This window comes from Nothobranchius furzeri, chromosome 3 (genome assembly GCF_043380555.1).
Source record: "Nothobranchius furzeri strain GRZ-AD chromosome 3, NfurGRZ-RIMD1, whole genome shotgun sequence".
Lineage (NCBI taxonomy): Eukaryota > Metazoa > Chordata > Actinopteri > Cyprinodontiformes > Nothobranchiidae > Nothobranchius > Nothobranchius furzeri.
Window position 1 is genome coordinate 85978702 of NC_091743.1, and position 21212 is coordinate 85999913.

The window sequence follows — 21212 nt, forward strand, 5'->3', positions numbered from 1 at the left end:
AGTTTGGTTTTGAAAAGGGTAAAACTGTCGATGTTCCTGATGTCTGGGGGGAGTGAGTTCCAGAGACGGGGAGCAGAGCGGCTGAAAGCTCTGCTCCCCATGGTAGCGAGACGGGCAGAAGGAACAGCAAGATGGACGGAGGAAGAAGATCTGAGAGAACGGGAGGGGGTGTTAATACTTATAAGGTCTGAGATATATGGAGGAGAGAGGTTGTGGATTGCTTTGAAGGTATGGAGGAGAATTTTGAAGATGGACCTGAATTTAACTGGGAGCCAGTGAAGCTGCTGGAGAACCGGGGTGATGTGGTGAAAGGAAGGGGTTCTGGTGATAATACGGGCTGCTGAATTCTGGACCAGTTGCAATTTATGAAGGAGTTTGTTGGGGAGACCATAAAGAAGTGAATTGCAATAGTCGAGACGGGAGGTGACGAGGCTGCGGACGAGAATGCCGGCAGTGTGAGGGGTAAGGGAGGGGCGGAGATGGTTTATGGAACGAAGATGGAAGTATGCTGACCGAATTATGTTATCAATGTGAGCTTGAAAAGAAAGTGAGCTGTCGAGGATGACACCCAGACTCTTGACCTGAGGGGAGGGGGAGACTATGGCGCCGTCAATAGTTAAATAATGACAACAATGATGTGTGGAGTTCAGGGTTTCCTTTAGCCAAGAAATCTAGACAGACTGTAGCAGTAGCAAAACAATCCAAATGAATTCAGGAAAAGGGTGCTTGCTTGTGTAGCAAGTGGTTTTGAAAACACACAACAACACAATGTTCCACAGAATTCCATTAAACGTGCTGCCAATTCCTCCAACAATTCCCGCGAGGAAAATGAATCAATATCTGGTTTACGAGGAGCAAGTCACGCCAGAGGACCACAAGGAAAAAAACCTGGATCGTTATTGAGTAACTTTCATGACATTTTTCACATGAAATGCTAGCTGTTACCATTCACTTTCATTGTTTATGCTAAGCTAAAGCAAACAGATTATTCTCAGATTAGGAGAATGGCAAAATTTTTGCCCACTTATCTGGGGGTACATGGCAACAGACTAAAATCCACTTAGGGGTCAAAATAATATTGAAGCAGAAGTTAAAAAAATGACAAATATTGGGAATTTTGTGAGGATTTCACACAAAATGAATTATAAGCTGTATTGTAACGGACTTTCAGCTGCTACCACTTTGATTTTTAGCTCGAGATCAGTAAAGCCAACCAAGACAGAGCCTTTTTTGTGTTTTGATAGTTAATTAGCTATGGCAGCCATCTGTAGGTGTGAATTTGAAGTTTTGCTGGGATGGTCACCCAGGTTGTATGGTGGCTCAGAAGGTAAAAACAATGGCAACAAAAACAAAAAATCCTACATTGAATCAAAGGGACTTTACGGAATTTTGAATTTTTTGCTCGCGATTGCCCCCTCAGGCCAAAAGCGTAACGGCAGCTTCAATAGTAGGCTCGTGCACGAGGCGCACATACTGTATGTGCACACTCCTTAACGAAAATAACAGCTGAGACAGTCCCTTGTGTGTGTGGGCGGGGGGGGGGGGGGGGGGGGGGGGGACAGAGGACAGGAGAACACGCAGCTAATTAATTAAATAATTTGGTTCTGTACCTTTCTCTTCAGCACAGCTGACAAAGGTTTATGATGGGTCAGTCCTCCTGCATGCTCAGATCATTCCCTTCCCTTGCTTGAAAAATTGTTCCAAAATGAAAGTTGAACCCACATCTTTTTTATCTGTGAATTCAATGCCGTTCGGCGAGTCTCAAATACAAATTTGGGCATCTTACTGTAAAAAAATATACCATTAATGTAATAAAGAAACTCTAAATAAACTATGTTCACATCCAGAATCAAACCCAGGTCTTTTGCACGAGAGTCCGACATCTTACTAGGTGAGCTACACTCTAGTAACATTCACAGCATCTGTAACATTTATATCCTTGATGACAGCTGAAAAAACGTTCAAAGAACGGTTCGGAGCAAAAATGGCTATTTTGTTGCTAATTTGCAGCCGGAAACATCTAGAAGAAAGTTCTACAGAAAGTAGCTAAGGGTCCTCAGAAATGTAGCTAGCTTTGTCACTAGGCGTTAGGAACAGCGACAAAGTGGCACTGCCTCCCTCTCTGCTGCTAAAGCTACGGATAGCAAATGCTACGGGCGATGCCTGAGCGTGAACGCGCATGAAGCAGCCTGCTCGACCCGAGCATCTCTCTTTTTCTGTGATTTTACCGAAAAACAGGCAATCACAGTAAAAATGCCAGGGCTCATTCTACAGGACCAGGGCATTGCAGGAGAACATTTATTATTTCTACACATGTTTTGGCTGTCAAACTTCCATAATGCCCCTTTAATAAAACAGTTTAAAAAGTAGTAAAATAGTATAATAAACCATTTACTTTGCTTTTGACAAAATATTTGCACACTTCTGTACCACGCACTCAAAGCCTTACAGCGCACTTTCTCCAAGTGCACTTCACAGAAGACCGTAGGGCGCAGTGCGAGTGTTGGGACTGGGCCTGAAGCTCAAAGGCCAATTATTTCTTTGAGACACAAAATTTCACTCTGAGAACAAATTAACTCACAGCACAAGGTCAGACAGCTAAACAAAAATTTTAAAACTTAGGAGGAATAAATTACGAATTTGATTACATTTTTATTTGATGTTGGAAACAAGAGAAAAGCCTTTTTTTTCTGGCTCTTGAAATTAGACAAATCAAACTCTGCTTCTTCAAAATCCAATTCAAAGTTAGCTCCAATGCAGCAGCTTTCATAATCATATCGTGTTTTAAAAACTGCAGATTAGATTCATTCAGCCGCTCTTTCACTGTTGGATTTTTATGTAGTCAAAATGAAAATAGAAACTCCGGCTAAAAATGATCACCGCAGATGTGCAGCAAGTTGAGGCTGCAGGAAACGGTGAGAGTGTCACGTCTTTCAGCGCAAGAGGAGCGGGGAGGTCAACCCAGAAACATGTGCTGCCTGAACTTTGACCCATTTTCTTCCTGTAAAAACGCCTTCTCTTTCCCTCTTTCTCTCCTTTTAAAACAAATTCTTTGTTCGCTTCAGTCACACACCCATATTCTCGAGCCAAGTGGCGGGATTCATAAAGTCAGTGGATTTAATTTGTTGTAATATAAACTAAATATAAAAATTTTTTTCTCACTTTCAGCTCTCTGGTTTTGTCCACTGGATGATTTTTTTTCCCCACCTGTTGCATCAGGTGACCACATCTTCATTGAACTAAGAACTTTGTCTCCCCCTAGTGGCATAAAAGCATGAAAGCATGTTGATGCAGGAGAAAAAGCTTCCAAGGTCATTCTTTTATTCCACATCCACGGTCAACAAAGAACAAATAATTGCAATTTACAAATGTGTTGCATTTACAGATATAAAAGGATAAACTGATGTTTTTTCTGTTGAACGACTACATGACTTCCTGCTGGGAAGTTAATAATTTAGATTCAAGCTTGAGTTTCATTATTTATTCAGTTAAAATTACGAGCTACAGTCATTTATTCATCAACTCATACTCCACCCACACCTTTCTGTACATCAATAAGTCACTGTTACGCTTTTATTCACCATAACTCCTCTCCGGTTACCGTCCGACCAAGCCTCCACACCGATAAGGTGAATAAACATCGCTGTCCCTCTAGTGTTCTCATGGAACATCACACGTGTCCATCTTGTGTCGTTTAAGAGAAGCACACGGGCCCGATGTCCAGACCAAACTCCTGGTCAGCTTTTAGGACATCCATGGGGGCCAAGTCCACCACAGGAAGCCTGGTGGAGGTTTGAGTCCTGTACTCAATCACCATCCTGCTCCATTCTCCGTTGGATTTCTGTGGACATTTAGAAAAATAACCAAATGAAGCATCTCGCAGTTAAAAAAAATAAAATCCAATTTGGAATTTTTTTTGGAAGACTTACCGAGCAGCCGTCCTCCACGACGGTGTATCTCAGCCTGGGGTTGCCCTGAGCTCTGATTTCTTGGCCGTTGGCGCCTCGGAGGACCAGAGCCCTCTTCAGGCTGCTGCCTTTCTCGTCTTTGAAGGCCACGCTGTTCTTGCAGTGGTAGGTGATGTTCTGGTGCGACTCTTTTGATAAAAGCTGCAGGAGCTTCAGCTGAACGGCCACCACGTTGGGCTGCTCCTCCTTGTTGCCATAGAGGAACTGATAAAAAGAGGAAAATCAGCAGGTTTACATTATAAAACCTAATGCTCTACATGGTTTAGACACGATGTCCTTACTTTAGATCCACTGTTCATATCTGCTCCAAACCAGATGGGCTTGTTGGGACTGGGACTGGGTTTGGTCCACCAGGATTTACGGGGAATGCTGGCCGGATTTGCTGAAATGCAGGTTTCTCCGGTTTCCATGTTGCAGAAGACTCTGATGGCATCTTTGGTGCTTCCTTGGTTTGGATCTAACCAGTATTGTCCTGTATGAGAGGCAGAAGTGAAACATCTCATCACGTCACGAGATATGCATGAGATCATTCAAGAACAGAGCAGAGGTCCTGACCACTCTTCTTCTGAGGGTAACACTGTCTGATGTCCTGGCAGGTCTTTGCAGGATTCGTCTTGCTGCCGTCAGGACTGCGAAGGTTGTGGAGGTGGCCGCTGAGGGTCTTTAGAGTCGCCCGGACGCCTGTTTCAGCTTGCAGGATGTTTTTATTGGGCTGGGCTTCATCTCTATTGAACTCTGGAGGAGGAGGAAGATCAGCAGCAGCATCGTACTCTCCAAGGTCCACCGCTTCCTGAACATCACTGTTCTCCTGATAATCAACTGAAAAAAGCTCCTCCACTGCTGTGGTAGGAGGTCCTGGTGGTCCTGGAGGGCCAGGAGGTCCAGCTTCTCCAGGTGGACCCTGATAAAGCAAAAATAAATAAATAAAAATAGCTAAAACACCACAGGAGGATAAACCCTGAAGGTGTGATTCTTCTCATCACCTGAGCTCCAATTTCTCCGATGGTTCCTCTGCTTCCAGGAGCTCCCGCTGCTCCAGGATGGCCAATATTTCCCCCCTGCCCTGGTGGACCAGTGACCCCTGGAGGTCCCTGTGTAGGAAATCAGCTGGAGCTTTACCATGCAGACCTTTATCGCTAACGTGTTTGTCTCATTGAGTTTACCCTTTGTCCAGCTGGCCCAACTATTCCTCGATCTCCTGGGTCTCCCGTGGAGCCCTGAAAGAAGATTCAAGTACCTTCAGCATTTAAAACCACAATTTGTCTCCTTAAAGAACAATAATATCAGCAAGTTTTTCAATAAGTTAGGTTCAGAAGCTTCTCTGGGTTTAGTTACATGTTTAAAAGAAACGGCTCACAAAAAAATGTTCACAGTCGATTAGACTTCATCTCCGTAACCTGACCCCAAACATTCTTCTGTTAGCATGCCAGTGTACTGTTGAATGGTATATTTGTACGTGCAAGTCAGTGCCCTAGTCACTGCCTCCCCAGTCATGGAGCTGGAGTTACGTTCCTGCCTCGTAACTGGTGGGTTGCAGGTTCACACCCCACTCAGTCTGCCACAGTCGCTGTGTCCTTGGGTTAAACCCTTCACCCTTCTCGCCTGCTGGTGGTGGTCAGCGGCACCAATTCCCTTGTACGACAGCCTTGCTTCTGTCAGTGTGCTCCTGCTGTAGCTACAATGTAGCTCATCATCATCATAGGGTTGTCACGGTAACCGGTGTAGCGGTAAAACCCGGTAAAAAAGTTGACAATAATAATAACCGTCTTGTTTTTTAAAACATATATTATCTTGGTGGGTTACCGTGGCTGCGGTGTAGGCGCGGTGACCCTTACCAGCCACCGTATCATCTGCTGAAGTTGCTGGCGGCACATGCGCACTTTGTTGTTTACAACCAAAACTTTCTTGAAGCTAAAGCTGAAATAATGGCCAAAGGAGGAGACGGCAGCGCTCAGGACATTTACTATCCCTCAAAGAAGACAAAGTGGGAAGTACGGGCATTTTTTGGATATTTGAAGAATGCCGAGGGACATCTGATAGAAGACGGCTATCCTGTTTGCAGCACGTGCAGAAAAAGTGTCTGTGAAAGGCAGCAACGCTTCAAATCTCATGACACATCTGCGTGACCATCACCCACAACTCTACAGTCAACGCAAGGCAAGCTAACGTTAGCGTTTTAGCTAAAATGCGTGATCCGAGGATTTGGGTTGAGGGAGAATGCAACGAGTCGCTATATAAAGCAGCCGCAGCGCCGCTACCTGCATATAAACCATGTCGCGGACACCGCCATGTTGAAATGACGCTATGCATTACGGGGCTCCCAGGGGCCGATAAGAGTTGGTCTCTCTCCGAGAATAATTAAGAATTTAACAATGATTACTGCCTGATGACATTTTCCCACATCTGCAAAGCTCACTGGAAGGACACAAACCGAGGACAATATTTTGCTGATATAGGGTTTATTACTCAAGTAAGGGTAAAAAAGTATCTGATTAGAAGGCTATTTGAGTACTGAGTATCATCTGAACTAATAGTTTTAAATTATGACATCAAACAGACAAAAAATAAGAAGTTATGGGCAAATATTGGTATTTTAAAGACTAAAGGGGAAATATGTAAACAAATAAACAACATAAATATAAAATAACACATTTTAGGCAAAATTTAGACACAAACTGAGGACAATATTTCCTGACATACAGGGTTTATTTAATTGTGTGAAAATGTAGCACGTTTAAAAAAATACCGCGATAATACCGAAAACCGTGGTAATTTTGGTCACAATAACAGTGAGGTTAAATTTTCACACCGTGACAACCCTACATCATCATCGTGTGAAGGTGTGACTGATTGCGGTGTTGTAAAGCACCTTTCGGGGCTCTAGGACTCTAGAAGGTGCTTTATAAATACAGGCCGGGTACAGGTATTTCAAAATAATTTCCTTACAGTTGTTCCTGGTAGACCCTGGAGTCCTGTAAATCCTCTGTGACCCTTCTGACCCTGCTCTCCTTGGGCTCCAGCACCACCTTTCTCTCCCTGGGGTCCTTGAGGGCCCTTGAAGAGATTACGAGACAAAAATATTTAAACAAATCAAATCATTTATTTCTTAATTGTACACTATTTTTTGGCACTCTGAGGTGAACAAGGCTCTTACCACTTTACCCCGGACCCCAGAAGGTCCTTGGGGTCCCAGAGGACCTCTTGTGCCCTAAATAAACAACAGCAACAACACTTAACAGGTGAATTTTTGTGTAATACGCTTACATAGAAGAAATTATCATAAGGAGTTAGACACTTACAGTTTCACCTCTTTGTCCAGGACCTCCTGTTAGTCCCACTGGACCCTCATTCCCTGGAGACCCCAGGTCACCTGGCAGCCCCTCTGGACCTGGGTTTCCCTTATCTCCCTACAAAGACATCACAGTGACTCACTTTAAAGATCAGGACCAGAAGGAGCTGAAAGTAGGCCGAGATTCTTGGCTTATGTCTGATAGGCCGGCAACAGATATACATAAACCTCTTGGGGTCTTCTACCTTTCTGTGCAGCATTGCTAACTGTGGCTCTAAAGGGCATAAGGGTCAAATAATGTGTAAAGGGGATCCCTTGTTCTATCAGTGAGGAGTTTAAGATGCTGTTGAGTGGCTAATGCAGAAAACAACCCCAAACATTTTCACTCTCACCCTTTCTCCTACGAGACCATCTTTACCAGGAGCTCCCTCTGCTCCAGCAATACCCTGAAGAATGATTCCAAAGAAAGTAAAAATCAATCATTTATTTATTTAAAAAATACAGTAAAAAACCAAGTTAGCAGTGGTCTTTATGAGCCAATCACAATGAACTCTTCTAAACACAGGACAAACCTCTGGTCCAGCGTCTCCTCTTGGTCCGGTGGGTCCTGGTAAACCTACCCCACCAGCTGGACCCTTTGAGCCTTGAGCTCCAGAAGTTCCAGGTTTTCCAGGTTGACCCTGAGGGACAACTAAGCTTAGTAGAAACCAGCACGCTGTTAGATGACCAGTAAACATCAACAGGGATACTTACAGCTGGACCAAGCAGACCCTCTAAACCTCTCTCCCCTCTTACTCCAGGCTGACCCACAACTCCTCTCTGACCTGAGGCACCAGCAGGTCCTGGAGGACCATCGGGACCCTGGCATTGAAACAAGAGCACATTAAAAACTTGAAATCTCTACAGCCGAACAAGAATTCCTCCTCATCTTCTTACCGGGGGCCCATCCTCTCCAGATTCTCCCTTTTCTCCGGGGCTGCCTGCTGGACCCGGTGGTCCACTCTCACCTTGACGTCCCAGAGCTCCGTTCTCACCTCGTATTCCGGCAGGACCCTTCTTTCCTGGTGCACCTATAGGTCCGTCTGCCCCCGTAGCACCCTAGAACAATGAGTCACAAACCTTTTAGCTTCTGATGCAAAATAATGGCATTAAACTACACACACTGTAAAAGGTTAGACTTATTTTAATTAATTAATTTCTTTTTATTTAACTTTTATTTATCCAGATGAGTCGATTGAGAACTCTCTCATTTACAACGACGATCTGGCCAAAAGGCAGCAGCAACAGACACACAGTTAGCTTTCCACCAAAGAAAAATGATAAGATTAAAACATACAAGATAAAAATAAGTTAAAACAGACATAAAGACAACAGACTGTTCTCATTTACAATATGTACAAGCAATCAAAACAGACTTAAAACAGTCTTTAAGTACTCAGAAGCACGTTGATCACTATTGATTGTACTGGATTATTGAAGGTAGATAATGGAATGTAGGTAGTGAGCTTTAGTGATTCTTGCAGCTTATTCCGGTCATTGGAAGCAGTAAACTGAAATGAGGAGCAACCAAAGCAGGTGCAAGCTTTGGGAATAACCAAGATGAAGTTACTGGAACATAAATCGCGCTGGTTGTAGGAAGTGATGAGTAATGAGTGAAGATATGACGGGGTTTTGCCGATGATTGATTTGTATATGAACTGATACCGATGTAACAACCTGCAGGAATGGAGTGATGGCCAGTTAACGAGTGAGTACAGATCACAATGATGAGTAGTGTAAGGGGCACCAGTGACCAAACGGGTTGCTGAGTGATAAATGACATCGAGTTTGTGAAGAAGTTTTTTGGAAGCAGTCCTATAAATGATGTCACCGTGATCTAAGACGGGAAGGATTGTCATTTAGACCAAGGCTTGCTTTGCGGAACAAGTAAAGGATGACCTGTTGCTATAGAAACTCAGTTCTTGAATTGACTTTAGAAAGTAATGAGTTAACATGAATGACAAATGAAAGTGTGCTATCAAGCCAGATACCCAGATATTTATAAGAACTGACAAGCTGTAGTTCTGTACCATCTAGGGAAACAATACTAGGGTGGAAAGTTGATTGAGGTAGGTTATGGTTGAAGATCGTGAACTTTGTTTTACTTGTGTTTAAATGAAGATGAAGGTTGGAGAAAGCATGTTGAAGACAAAGTTGTGCTGCAAAGCTGTGTTCAAAGAAGACCTACAAGAATATGAAATGGTGTCATCTGCATATAAATGTAAATGAGAATTGTCAACAGTATGAACAATGTTATTAATATAGATTTTGAATAAGGTTGGGCCCAGTATCACCCCTTGAGGAACGCCCATAGATGGAGGTAGAGGAGCAGACTGATAACCCTCTGTTATCACTGTGTGCGTATGGCCTAAGATATAACTTCTAAACCATGCCACGGATGCCTGAGAAAGTCCTGCATGTTTGAGCCTGCTAAGATGCGAAAGAAGCGTAACATGGCTCAGGTGGTTGCAGAGGCAAAAAACACCTGAGCCGCATTCTGCTTGGACTGCTGATACCCATCAGCTGCCTCTGGAGTCCCACAGGCCAAAAAGACCTGATAGGACTCTTTCTTCAGCTTGACAGCTTGCAAAATCGCCAGTGTCCACCAGTGGGTTTGGGGTTGCCACCATGACAGGCACAGACAACTTTCCATATTTTAAAATAATTTTCTTCTGCCAGTATGTGCTAAAATGACCCTTTACAGGGTTTATGAAAAATCACTCAGACCCCACCGCATTTTGTGGTCAGAATATCAGACTTTCAACTTCAAAGTGGTGGGCTGTCACCTCCTGGACTTAAAAAAGTTAGCGCTGGGGTCCAGTGAGATGCCTGACGCAGTCTGCTTCCAGCACGTTTCCTGCATGTTTTAGATCATGAACACAGCTGATTTGTTTAATTTAGTGATAATCACTCCTGTAGACACTAATGAAGGTCGGGATACATTTCAGCTGTTAGATTAGGGTGTTAAAAAGATGAACGCACAGCAAGGAGATAGGTTTTGCTTTTGGTTCTACTAAATGGACACCAGGGGGTGCTAAAAGCAAGCAGAAACTGCCAAGTGTGCCTTTATTATCAACATTTCTAGCCAAAACAAGCTGATATCAAATTTGTTTACAATATCACAAAATAGCTTAAAGGGACTTTACGGAGTTTTGAATTTTTATGCTCGCAATTGCCCCGTCAGGCCAAAAGCGTAACTGCAGCTTCAATAGTAGGCTCGTGCACGAGGCACACATGCTGTACGTGCACACTCCACAACGAAAATAACAGCTGAGACAGTCCCTTGTGTGTGTGTGTGTGTGTGTGTGTGTGTGTGTGTGTGTGTGTGTGTGTGTGTGTGTGTGTGTCCCGGAGGGCAGAGGACAGGAGAACGCGCAGCTAATTAATTAAATATTTTGATTCTGTACCTTTCTCTTCAGCACAGCCGACAAAGGTTTATGATGGGTCAGTCCTCCTGCATGCTCAGATCATTCCCTTCCCTTGCTTGAAAAATTGTTCCAAAATGAAAGTTGAACCCACATCTTTTTATCTGTGAATTCAATGCCGTTCGGCGAGTCTCACAAAAAGAAATTTGGGCATCTTACTGTAAAAAAAATACCATTCATGTAAAAAAGAAACTCTAAATAAACTATGTTCACATTCAGAATCAAACCCAGGTCTTCTGCACAAGAGTCTGTCGTCTTACAAGGTGAGCTACACTCTAGTAACATTCATAGTATCTGTAACTTTTATATCCTTGATGACAGCTGAAACAACGTCAAACCAAAGAACGGTTCGGAGTGAAAATGGCTATTTAGTTGCTAATTTGCAGGAAATATCTAGAAGAAAGTTCTACAGAAAGTAGCTAAGGGTCCTCAGAAATGTAGCTAGCTTTGTCACTAGGCGTTAGGAACAGCGACAAAGTGGCACTGCCTCTCTCTCTGCTGCTAAAGCTACGGATAGCAAACGCTACGGGCTATGCCTGAGCGTGAACGCGCATGAAGCAGCCTGCTCGACCCGAGCATCTCTCTTTTTCTGTGATTTTACAGAAAAACAGGCAATCACAGTAAAAATGCCGGGGCTCATTCTACAGGACCAGAAGCCTAGTGAACTAGACCAAATTCTTGCTTTGCAAAGTAAATAATACATTTATTTAGTCTGGCTTGCCAGGCTACAAGACCAGGGCATTGCAGGAGAATGTATGAAGAAGACATTTATTATTTATTTACATGTTTTGGCTGCCAAACTTCCATAATGGCCCTTTAAAACCAAAAAAACAAAACAAAAATTGTTTGAATGTTGAGTGAAGAATTTCAGTTTATGAACATTAGTACTAAAATCCCATGAGAACAAATTATTGATTAAAATTTCTTAATCTCAAAACTGTTGAGAGTTTTAACTCACAATTGACCCAGGAGGACCAACTCCTCCAGGAAGACCAGGAAAACCAGGAGATCCCTGCATAAAGATGGAATTTCCAATAAGATTTTATTCCATTAAAAATCAAAGGGATCTGGATGACTTGGTGTAAATGTGGATCCTCACTCACAGCTTGACCTTGTGTTCCTCTGCCTCCTTTCAGCCCCGTCACACCAACAGGCCCCTGCAAACACCCCGACCATCATTAATAATCACATTTTGCTCTGGTTAATCTGACCTGGGATTATTACACTCTTCTATGATCATTTCAGACAACACAAGGGTGCTCTATACCTGTTCTCCAGGTTTCCCAGCCATCCCCTGTGGTCCAGGAGCTCCTGCTTCTCCATTCTGGCCAGGCTCTCCCGTTTCACCTTTGACCCCAGGCTGACCATCCAAACCCTGATAAAAGTAAACCAGAACCAGACAGGAAATGACTCTCTCACCTAACAAATTGCTTTATTTTGTTTTTACTTTTAGTGTCCGCTTACAGGAGGTCCAGCAAACCCAGCAGCTCCTATTGGACCAGGATCACCAGTAGAACCCTGTCAATGTCACCACACACAGTCATTCACGCGTCAGCAAGGACATTAAGAGGAATTTTAATATTCTGTCGGCTGGGTGTTAGTAGATGGATAAAGATGTTTAACTGACGGGGATTCCTCTTGTGCCTCGACGTCCTGTTGGTCCTGGAGGGCCTGTTTCACCCTGGAGGGACGAAGGTCCAGAAGTTTTTACAACATTTGATGTGTTATTTTGAGACAACTGTTTGTTTTTGCTCGTTCTGAGATCTTTACAGTGATCTGTAAGTCTACTGATAGATTTTAGTCAGTTATGTAATGCTGAATAATCACATTTTACTGTGAAGATACAGTGAGCCATAAAATGTCAACATTGAGCTCACCTTTTCTCCGTTTGGTCCACTGGGACCAGCAGGTCCAACGGGACCAGGAAGTCCCTTCATAGTAGGATATAAAAAACATTGGTTAAATTACATTTTGAGCTTTCGATCGTTATTTCGGGAAGTTTTGAGGAGACCCACCCTCGCACCATCAGCTCCTGCTTTTCCTTCCATTCCTTTCTCGCCAACAGAACCCTGTGAGAAGAAAATTAACATGAAAATTAACCAGCGTTCCCAGGAAAGTTCCTCATGTTGCTATTTGTCTCTTGGATCTCATTATGCTCTTCAGCTCACAGGATCTCCCTTTGGACCCGAGGGTCCTGGTGTGCCTCTCTCCCCTGCAACTCCCTGAAGTCCTGAACCACCTGGCTCTCCAGCTGCACCCTTAGGACCTGGGTTACCCTGAGATGTGTCACATTTACCAGGAGTTATCACTGGAAATATCCCATTCTATATTATGTTTTAATCCCAGAGGTACCTTTGGTCCATCGGTTCCTGGTGCTCCTGGGCTTCCTTTGGGTCCCTGTAGCCCGTTGGGACCTGTTTCACCTCTTTCTCCTGGTGGACCTCTTTCTCCCTAGAAGGACGGCCAGTAACTAAAGCTGTGAAGCTGTTCTTTACTGATACCGGAATAACAGCCAGATCAGTGGACTTACTCTTGGACCTGTTGTTCCAACACCACCAACCTCTCCAGCAAGACCCTGCAATAACACAAAAATAACATAATAATGTCCATTCTCATAAATGCAATTTCATTTTAAACAAATCAATTGTTGTTATTTCACCTCATCACCTGGTTTCCCCCCCTCTCCAGGTGGGCCTGGTGGTCCAGGTAAACCCTATAAACACCAACCAAACTTTTATTTGAAGATATAAAATATAACAAGCTGGCTCACACAAATATTTTTCATTTTTCAAATGGCAATTCCAATTTTCTGTTGCAATTAATGTCAAAGACACGCGGAGAAATCTTTAAAGGTGATGAACGCACATTTAATCAATACATTTGCTGTGGTCTCTAGTAGGAATGAATGACTTGTGAATCATACGCTCGGGACAAAAAAACACCCGTGCACATATTCCACGTACTAGAAGTGAGCCACATCAGAGCTGAGCTCCAGACGGCAGGTTTTGGAATATTATTTCCTGATATTTGGACATCTTGCCTCGGATTGGATAACAGCAACACGACTCTACCACTGGCTCTGTTTTCTCTGCAATGATGATGTATTATCTCAACTAATAGCACAAGCCTGGAGGAGTTCTGCTGTGTGGTGGAGTTGCTAATGCTAATGGTTAACTTCTACTAGCTGAAACGTCCTCTGCTGTTTCCTGGACGCTAAACCAATAACAACCTTCCCCATCTTCCATGAGTCAAGATGGGCGAGTTCATGAATGTTAAGTGACAGTGTGACGTAGATCTGTCAGGGTTTTCTAATCCTAGAGTTTCACCATCTATTTTCTAGCAGAAGCTAATGCAGGAGGTAGCTGTAGGAGACTATTTTCATGTTCAGCCTGCATGAAAAACTCAGAGTGACAGATTATAATCAGAAATGGGATTTTAACAATGGTTTTTCAGTGTTCCACACCTTTAGGACTGTGCACTGCACAGGATTTAAATCAAACATTCAACTAAAGTTAATCAAACAAATCAATGAACTGACCAAGTAGTGATTATAAACCACGTAAAATAAGAAAATCTTTAATATTTAATAATCACTGTGGCCCTCGAACCGCACGTTTTAAAATAAAGTTTTAAACAATCTAATTTGAATTGAAGCCTCTAAGTACTAACAGTTTACCTGGAAACCGCTCACTCCTTGAGGTCCCTGCTCTCCTCTTTTTCCAGCAGGACCCTCAAAGGCAAAAAGAATAAAACAATCTAATTCTAACAGTTTTAATCGATAAAATGTGATTATAGCAGCAGATACTTACAGCTGGACCTGTTGACCCAGCAGCACCTGTCTCTCCATCTTTTCCATTTAGTCCCTAAAAGACAAAATTGACTGATGTCACAAAAGGTCAGATTTGTATGGGATTGATATTCAAACAGAGCTCACCCTTTGACCTGGAGCTCCGGGACTCCCAGCCTCTCCAGCCTTCCCAGCATCACCCTGTAAATAAACAAAAAAGATTAAGATCTTTTCGAGCATTTTTATGATTATTTCATCTAAATTAGGAATGTAAAACAAATTGGAACAATGGAAAATTTAAATTTGACTGAATTTTTCATCCTAAAATAAGACATTTCTAAAAATGTCTACATTCTCAAACCCTCTTCATACTGACTGTGAAGCCCTTTGGTCCAGGTAGGCCCATGGTTCCAGCAGCGCCTCTGTTCCCAACGGGACCAGCTGGGCCTGGTTTACCATCATCTCCTGCTGAGCCCTAAAACACATGAAGTCCTATATTAAATATTTCATCTGAAAAACGCATCACGGTTCAGTCTGTATAGGGTAAAAATCATGTGTACCATTGGTCCTTGTCTTCCTTCTGCTCCCTGAGCCCCAATAGGTCCAGTGAGACCCTGTTGTATAAGAGGATCATTTAATGTCAAAGTGGAAAATAAAACTCATGGAATCTAACATTTATTTTTATGTAAAGTTTCCTTTGTTCCTGTTTTATTCTCAAAAGTTCAATGGGTGGTAATAGTTTTTGTGAATTTCCCAGAAAACATGACGTTAGTTTAAAGATGAGACATGTTTAAAGTAGGGATGCACCGATACTGGTATCGGCATCGGTGCCGATACCAATACTGATACCAGCATCAGTATCGGTAAAAGTTGACCGATACCAGGAACCGATACCAATGCAGTTGCTTGAAAGTGGCTTCACTGTAACTTGTCATTTCTGTTCACCTAATATTTTAGTTTTGTGATTATTTCTATTCATATAATTTATTTTTTATCTACCTCACAGTTCTTTCCTGTTGAAAGCAGAGAAGACAATACAATCTGTATTCCAATTCATAGCATTTTTTGTGTGGTAGAAGTATCGGTGTCGGTAATCGGTATCGGCGAGTACTCACATCCAAGTACTGGTATCGTATCGGTTTGGGAAAAAAGTGGTATTGTAGCATCCCTAGTTTAAAGAGTTTTTGAGTCCAACAATAACCTTTAACCAATGTTAATTTTGACCAAAAAAATCTGAATTTAGTTTTAGTCTTTTGACTAAAATTCCGTTTTCTGATTGGATTTTTGTTACCCTCAGTTTTCGTTGTCGTCTTTCATTCATCAACAAAATGTCGATCAATATTTGTTGTAATTTAGTCTTTAACAGACACACAAATTTAAATCTTGTTTTAGTTTGCAAATATTCATTCGTCACAAAATAATGAAAATATTATGTCAAGGAAATTAACACCGCCTTTAACAATTCGTACAACTCAAACACGTCTCATGTAGCATACCAAGAAGTCTGTGCCATCTCCGACCTGCGTTCCTATGCAAGTGAGTAATGTTGTAATGGCGTGTAGAAACGTTCCAGTTTGAGAAAAGCTGCTTTAACACATCATAAACACATCCTTCACAACCCACTTCAGTGTCTGCTATATATAAATGCCGGTAGAGGTAATGCTAATCATAGAACAACACTAGCTCGAGCTACTGCTAACGCTAGCCTGATCTACTGCTAATGTCATTGTTGGACGAGAGGATAGCAACAATGATTGACAGGGCACATGTTCCAGGATGGACAGGGAATATCCAGACTTTGAATGAATACCATAAAGAGCCATAACTTGACTGTTGAGTTTTCCGGATACTGTACACAGATTTTCTAGCTTCAGGTAGCATCATAGGGACGCTGAGGTTAGTAAACTTAAAGGCATAAAAATACCTCCCAAAACATATCCAATTTAGTGTGCAGAGTTGTGTCTGTCTTACCCGTGCTCCTGTTAAACCTGGCTCTCCATTGCGTCCTGGGTCTCCAGGTAAAGCTTTACCACCAGGAGATCCTGGCAGCCCTCTTTCTCCTTGAGCACCCTTTCAATTAATGAATCAAAAATTGAACAACACTCAAACAGATTTGCAGTCAATTTAATGGTAAAAACTTTTTGCAAATGACCTTCTGGCCTGGTAAGCCATCGGCACCGGGGAAGCCTCTGTTTCCTGGTGACCCCTAAAATAAAATTAAAATAAATAACATGAAAAGTGTTATATATATATATATATATATATATATATATATGAAATTTTTTATCATCAGGCTACGCACTGCCTCTCCTGGTGGTCCTGGAGGCCCGATGGATCCAGCATCACCTCTGGGTCCACGCTTTCCATCTTCTCCCAAAGGACCTATTTGGCCCGGCAGACCATGTTCACCCTAACACCAATCAGTCAGTTCATTTTAGACATAAACATAGAGTCCTACAAAGACTTAACTTTTATTTGATGATGATTTTTGTCCTTACTCTCTCTCCTTTGAGGCCAGGTTCTCCTTTTAGTCCAGGAATTCCACCTTCACCCTGTTTTGAGTAGAAAGGTAAAATCACAAATTGAAATTGAAACACCTATTATTTTCAAGAATCAATTGTACTTTTCAACTTTTTCATAAATTTAAATCATTTTCTGGACCCAATATGTGCTAAAATTACTCTTTTTACTAGGACCCCCATCACCCTATGTGGCCAGAATATCGCACTTGCAACTTCAGAGTGGCGGGCTACCTCCTGTTGGACATAATAAAGTGGAGCTGACATGCTAGCACTGCAGACTGCTTCCAGCACATTTCCTGCATGTTTTAGATCGTGAACACAGCTGATTTGTTAGATTTAGTGATGAATCACTCCTGTAGACACTAATGAAGACTGGGAGACATTTCAGCTGTTAGATCAAGGAGTTAAAAAGACGAACGCACAGCGAGGAGAAAAGCTTCACCTTTGGTTCTACTAACCGGACAGTAGGGTGTTAAAAGCAAGTCAAAACTGCAAAGTCTCCCTTTAACAAATCACCAAGGGAAACCCAGACTTCCTTCTCCCCAGAGACACTCTCCACCTTCTCCTGGGTGATCCCAAGGCATTGCCAGAATAGAGAAGATTAGTAATCTCTCCCAGGGTCTTGTAGCTATTAATTAAGGTGCATATGGTACTAGTTTTTTTAAATTGCCCTTTATTCATTACAGTCTCCTCCTTCTGCTTGGAAAACCTCCAGATGAAGTTGACCAGGAAGCAATCTATTTAGATGCCCGAACCTCAGCTCACTGCTTTCATTGACAAAGAGCAGTAGCTCTACTTCAATCCCAGCCAACCTACAGAGAAAGACCACTTCAGCTGCTTGGATCCATGATCCTTCTTTTTTTGTATGACCTTCTTCACCACTCTCTCTTTATTCTGCTCTCCCCACCAATTCCACCTTCCTCAGGATCCACTGATTTCCCTCTTTCCTGTTCACTCTCTCTCTTTCTTAACATTTTTTTAAATCACAATTGCCTATTTTTGCTCATTTTAAATATATTTTTAAACATTTTCTAAATGCATTTTTATATTTTTACAGGTTTTGCTTTTGTGAAGTGCCTCGTGATTTTCATCTTGAGAGACGCTACAGAAATTATTTCTTCTTCTTCTTCTTCCATAACTCAGGAACAGGTCTTATTCCTGGCCTGGAAGGGAGAATTCCATCCATCCTTTATAGATAAAAAACCAGACCTCATATATGACAACATCATTGCCAACATGGAGCTAAGGGAGGATACTGAGGAAGATGACCTTCAGCAGACTGAGACATCCCAGATGTAAAACATTATTCTACCGCAGGTCAGGTCATTCATCCCCTCTGCAGTAAGAGTGTATAACTCCTCAGTTTAACTGGTACCGGCGTTATCCTGGTACGCAGCCACATCAATGCAATATTCAGTTTGTGTTCAATACTTGTGCAATACCGGATGTACATTAGTATGACTGAGTCCTTTACAGTATGCTGCATAGTTCTGGAACCCACATTCTTCAGTTTTATTTGTAGTTTTTAGTGGTCTAAGGTTACAATAATATCTTACTACCTATGAGTACATACATGCATCTTATTCTCTTAAGTGTCAGTGCAGCTGTAACAAGTGAATTTGTCCACTGTGGAATCAATAAATTATATTCTATTCTTGTCATGACTCCTTGTCTTTCATCCTCCTCTGCCTCTGCTGCCATGACCTGTTTCCACAGCAACCTCAGCCTGCACCTCATCAACTTCATTCATCTCACCTGTTCCTGTAATCAGCTCATCTCACACACCTGCTCCCTCTGCTATTTAACTCCCAGCCTGCTCCCCAACCAGTGCCAGATTATTGAACGCTCTCTGCCAGTAGATCTTCCAGCCTCTCTCCTTGCCTGATCTCAGCCTCCGGACCTCGTTTTCACGCCTGACCCCTGCCTTGAGCTCTGCCTGCCACCACGACCCTCGCCTGTCTTCTACCCCGTCTCCAGCCTGCTCCCCGTACCTGCTTGTCCCGATCTGGTTTTGACCCACGCCTCCTCTCCAACTCTGTCTCCTGCCTCGCCCTCTTCGGTATTGCCACATTTGATAAAGACTTTTTATGGAACCTTTTGCTGTGTTTGGTGTCATCACGGGTCTTCCAAGTTCTGAACGTGACTATTCTATTCTATTCTATTCTATTCTATAAAACCCTCAGTTTTTCACACCAGACACCCTCATCTCCTTAAGATCCACCCCATGAAACCCTCAAACAGGATCAGACACAAATGCCATTGCTGGAGGATCCAGACACTGATCTTGCTTCAGGTGTAATGGGACAGGATTGCCCTTCAAAGTTACTTCATTGCTGCTCACACACCACAAACTGAAACAAAATTTTTTATTTCAATTCAAATACCAATTGGCCTTTTGGTCCTGCTGCTCCCGTGGTTCCCTGGGGGCCAGGAGGGCCAGCTGGACCCACCAACCCCGGTGGACCCTGAACACCTGCAATGCCCTTTAAAATAAGAACATTACGTGTTAAAATAGTACCGAACTTAATTGAGCGCATGATGTTTGCTTGAAAAGCAAATGTTCTGACTTACAGGTGAGCCACGAGCGCCAGGTGCTCCATCGGGCCCGGAAGCACCCTATTCACATTTTAATATATAATTATTCATTTAATTTTAGCCTATAAAAAAGCTAAGAAAAAGCATATATATTAGCACACCTGCTGCCCTGTGGGTCCCGGTGGTCCTGCATGTCCGCCATCCCCCCTGGGGCCTTGCTGACCTTGGCTTCCTCTCCCACCTGTTGGTCCTGCTTCACCCTACGTCAGTCAACAGATTCAGGATCAAGTTCAACACATTTTCCTGTAGAACCTCAAGAACTAGAAAAAGTTCAGGAGGTCAGAAGTTCCACAAATAGGGTCAACTTTTTCAGCTGTGCAAATTAATTTACTCCTGTGATGGTAATTAAGTAGTATGTTGTTATCCTAGAAATCTAGACAGACAGTAGCAACTAAAGGATTTTGTTCTGCATGTCAGCCTAGCCACGCTCTGTTGGAGCCTCAGCAGGCCCGAGCAGTTTTATCAGTTAGGTGGGGGTTGATGCAACTGAGCAAAACAACAAAGATGGCGGTGGCTCATTTAAAATGGCTTTGGCATCCACTTTGGACGATTTAGGCTTTTCTTTGAGTCAAGAGCAGATAGAGGCACTTGAGTCCTTTATTTAGAAAAAGGATGTGTTTGATTCTTCAACAGTGTATGACGGCCTCCTTCACTGACATCCGTAGCGGTGAGTACGCCACGTTCATTGTCTGATACCTTAGGTGGGAGCCATCCATCAGCTCCCTGATCAAAAAGGCCCAGCAGAGGATGTACTTTCTGCGGCAGTTGAAAAAGGCCAAGCTGCCGGCCCAGATGATGGTGCAGTTTTACACGGCCATCATTGAGTCCATCCTCACCTCCTCCATCGCTGTGTGGTGCGCTGGAGCCACAGTGAGGGACAAACAGACTGCAGCGCATTGTGTGCTCCGCTGAGAAGGTGATTGGCTGCAGCCTTCCATCTCTCCAGGACCTGTACGTCTCCAGAACTCGGGGGCGTGCAGGTCGGATAACAGCTGACCCTTCGCACCCGGGTCACAGACTTTTTGAGACGCTTCCCTCAGGCAGGAGGTTACGGTCCATCCGGACCAGAACCTCCCGCCATAAGAACAGCTTCTTTCCATCCGCCGTTAGACTTGTGAACAGCTTATAAACACACAACCATGCTCGTCTTCTGTACTCGACACAACGTCACGTTATCGGCCATGTTACCATTACCTGCCATTTTTTATAGCTGAAAGTTTTATTATAGTTTTTTTTATTATATTTTATTCATTCTATTTTTAATCTTATTATTCATGTTATATGTAGCACATTAGTACCGAAGCAGGTTCCTAGTTTGTGAATTGTTTGTTCACTGACAATGGCAATAAACCTATTTTGATTCTGATTCTGATAGCATGGGGAGACAGTTTGAAAGATAACAGTGTTTCCCTTACATAGGCGCAGGCGTGGTGCTGCGCCACAGATGAAAATCTAGCCCCACGCCTACGAGATCCTCACACACACTCACACACAGTCCCACGGAAAGAAAGAGCTCCGCGGTCAGACAACACATGGCAGCTAAACGGTCCACGAGCAACGACCCCCCCAATGGACAATGCTACATGG

At 43.0% G+C, this 21212-nt stretch overlaps 1 protein-coding gene across 1 annotated transcript in view; it reads right to left on the reverse strand.

The window, feature by feature from the left end:
* Positions 1-3466: 3466 nt before the first annotated feature.
* LOC107384690 (collagen alpha-2(V) chain) overlaps positions 3467-21212 on the reverse strand; it is a 39158-nt gene continuing 21412 nt past the window's right edge. The window contains exons 20-55 of the mRNA XM_015958064.3: positions 19727-19825; positions 19602-19646; positions 19415-19513; positions 17007-17060; positions 16811-16918; positions 16661-16714; positions 16480-16578; positions 15069-15122; positions 14885-14983; positions 14656-14709; positions 14531-14584; positions 14398-14451; positions 13381-13434; positions 13252-13296; positions 13074-13172; positions 12890-12997; positions 12737-12790; positions 12599-12652; positions 12349-12402; positions 12186-12239; positions 11989-12096; positions 11825-11878; positions 11680-11733; positions 8194-8355; positions 8011-8118; positions 7830-7937; positions 7650-7703; positions 7268-7375; positions 7123-7176; positions 6915-7022; positions 5132-5185; positions 4952-5059; positions 4524-4869; positions 4250-4440; positions 3930-4172; positions 3467-3841 (exon numbers count right to left, since the gene is read on the reverse strand). Of these exons, the coding sequence (XP_015813550.3) occupies positions 3695-3841; positions 3930-4172; positions 4250-4440; positions 4524-4869; positions 4952-5059; positions 5132-5185; positions 6915-7022; positions 7123-7176; positions 7268-7375; positions 7650-7703; positions 7830-7937; positions 8011-8118; positions 8194-8355; positions 11680-11733; positions 11825-11878; positions 11989-12096; positions 12186-12239; positions 12349-12402; positions 12599-12652; positions 12737-12790; positions 12890-12997; positions 13074-13172; positions 13252-13296; positions 13381-13434; positions 14398-14451; positions 14531-14584; positions 14656-14709; positions 14885-14983; positions 15069-15122; positions 16480-16578; positions 16661-16714; positions 16811-16918; positions 17007-17060; positions 19415-19513; positions 19602-19646; positions 19727-19825 (3402 nt within the window). The 3' untranslated portion in view covers positions 3467-3694. The remainder of the gene's footprint in view (positions 3842-3929; positions 4173-4249; positions 4441-4523; positions 4870-4951; positions 5060-5131; positions 5186-6914; positions 7023-7122; positions 7177-7267; positions 7376-7649; positions 7704-7829; positions 7938-8010; positions 8119-8193; positions 8356-11679; positions 11734-11824; positions 11879-11988; positions 12097-12185; positions 12240-12348; positions 12403-12598; positions 12653-12736; positions 12791-12889; positions 12998-13073; positions 13173-13251; positions 13297-13380; positions 13435-14397; positions 14452-14530; positions 14585-14655; positions 14710-14884; positions 14984-15068; positions 15123-16479; positions 16579-16660; positions 16715-16810; positions 16919-17006; positions 17061-19414; positions 19514-19601; positions 19647-19726; positions 19826-21212) is intronic.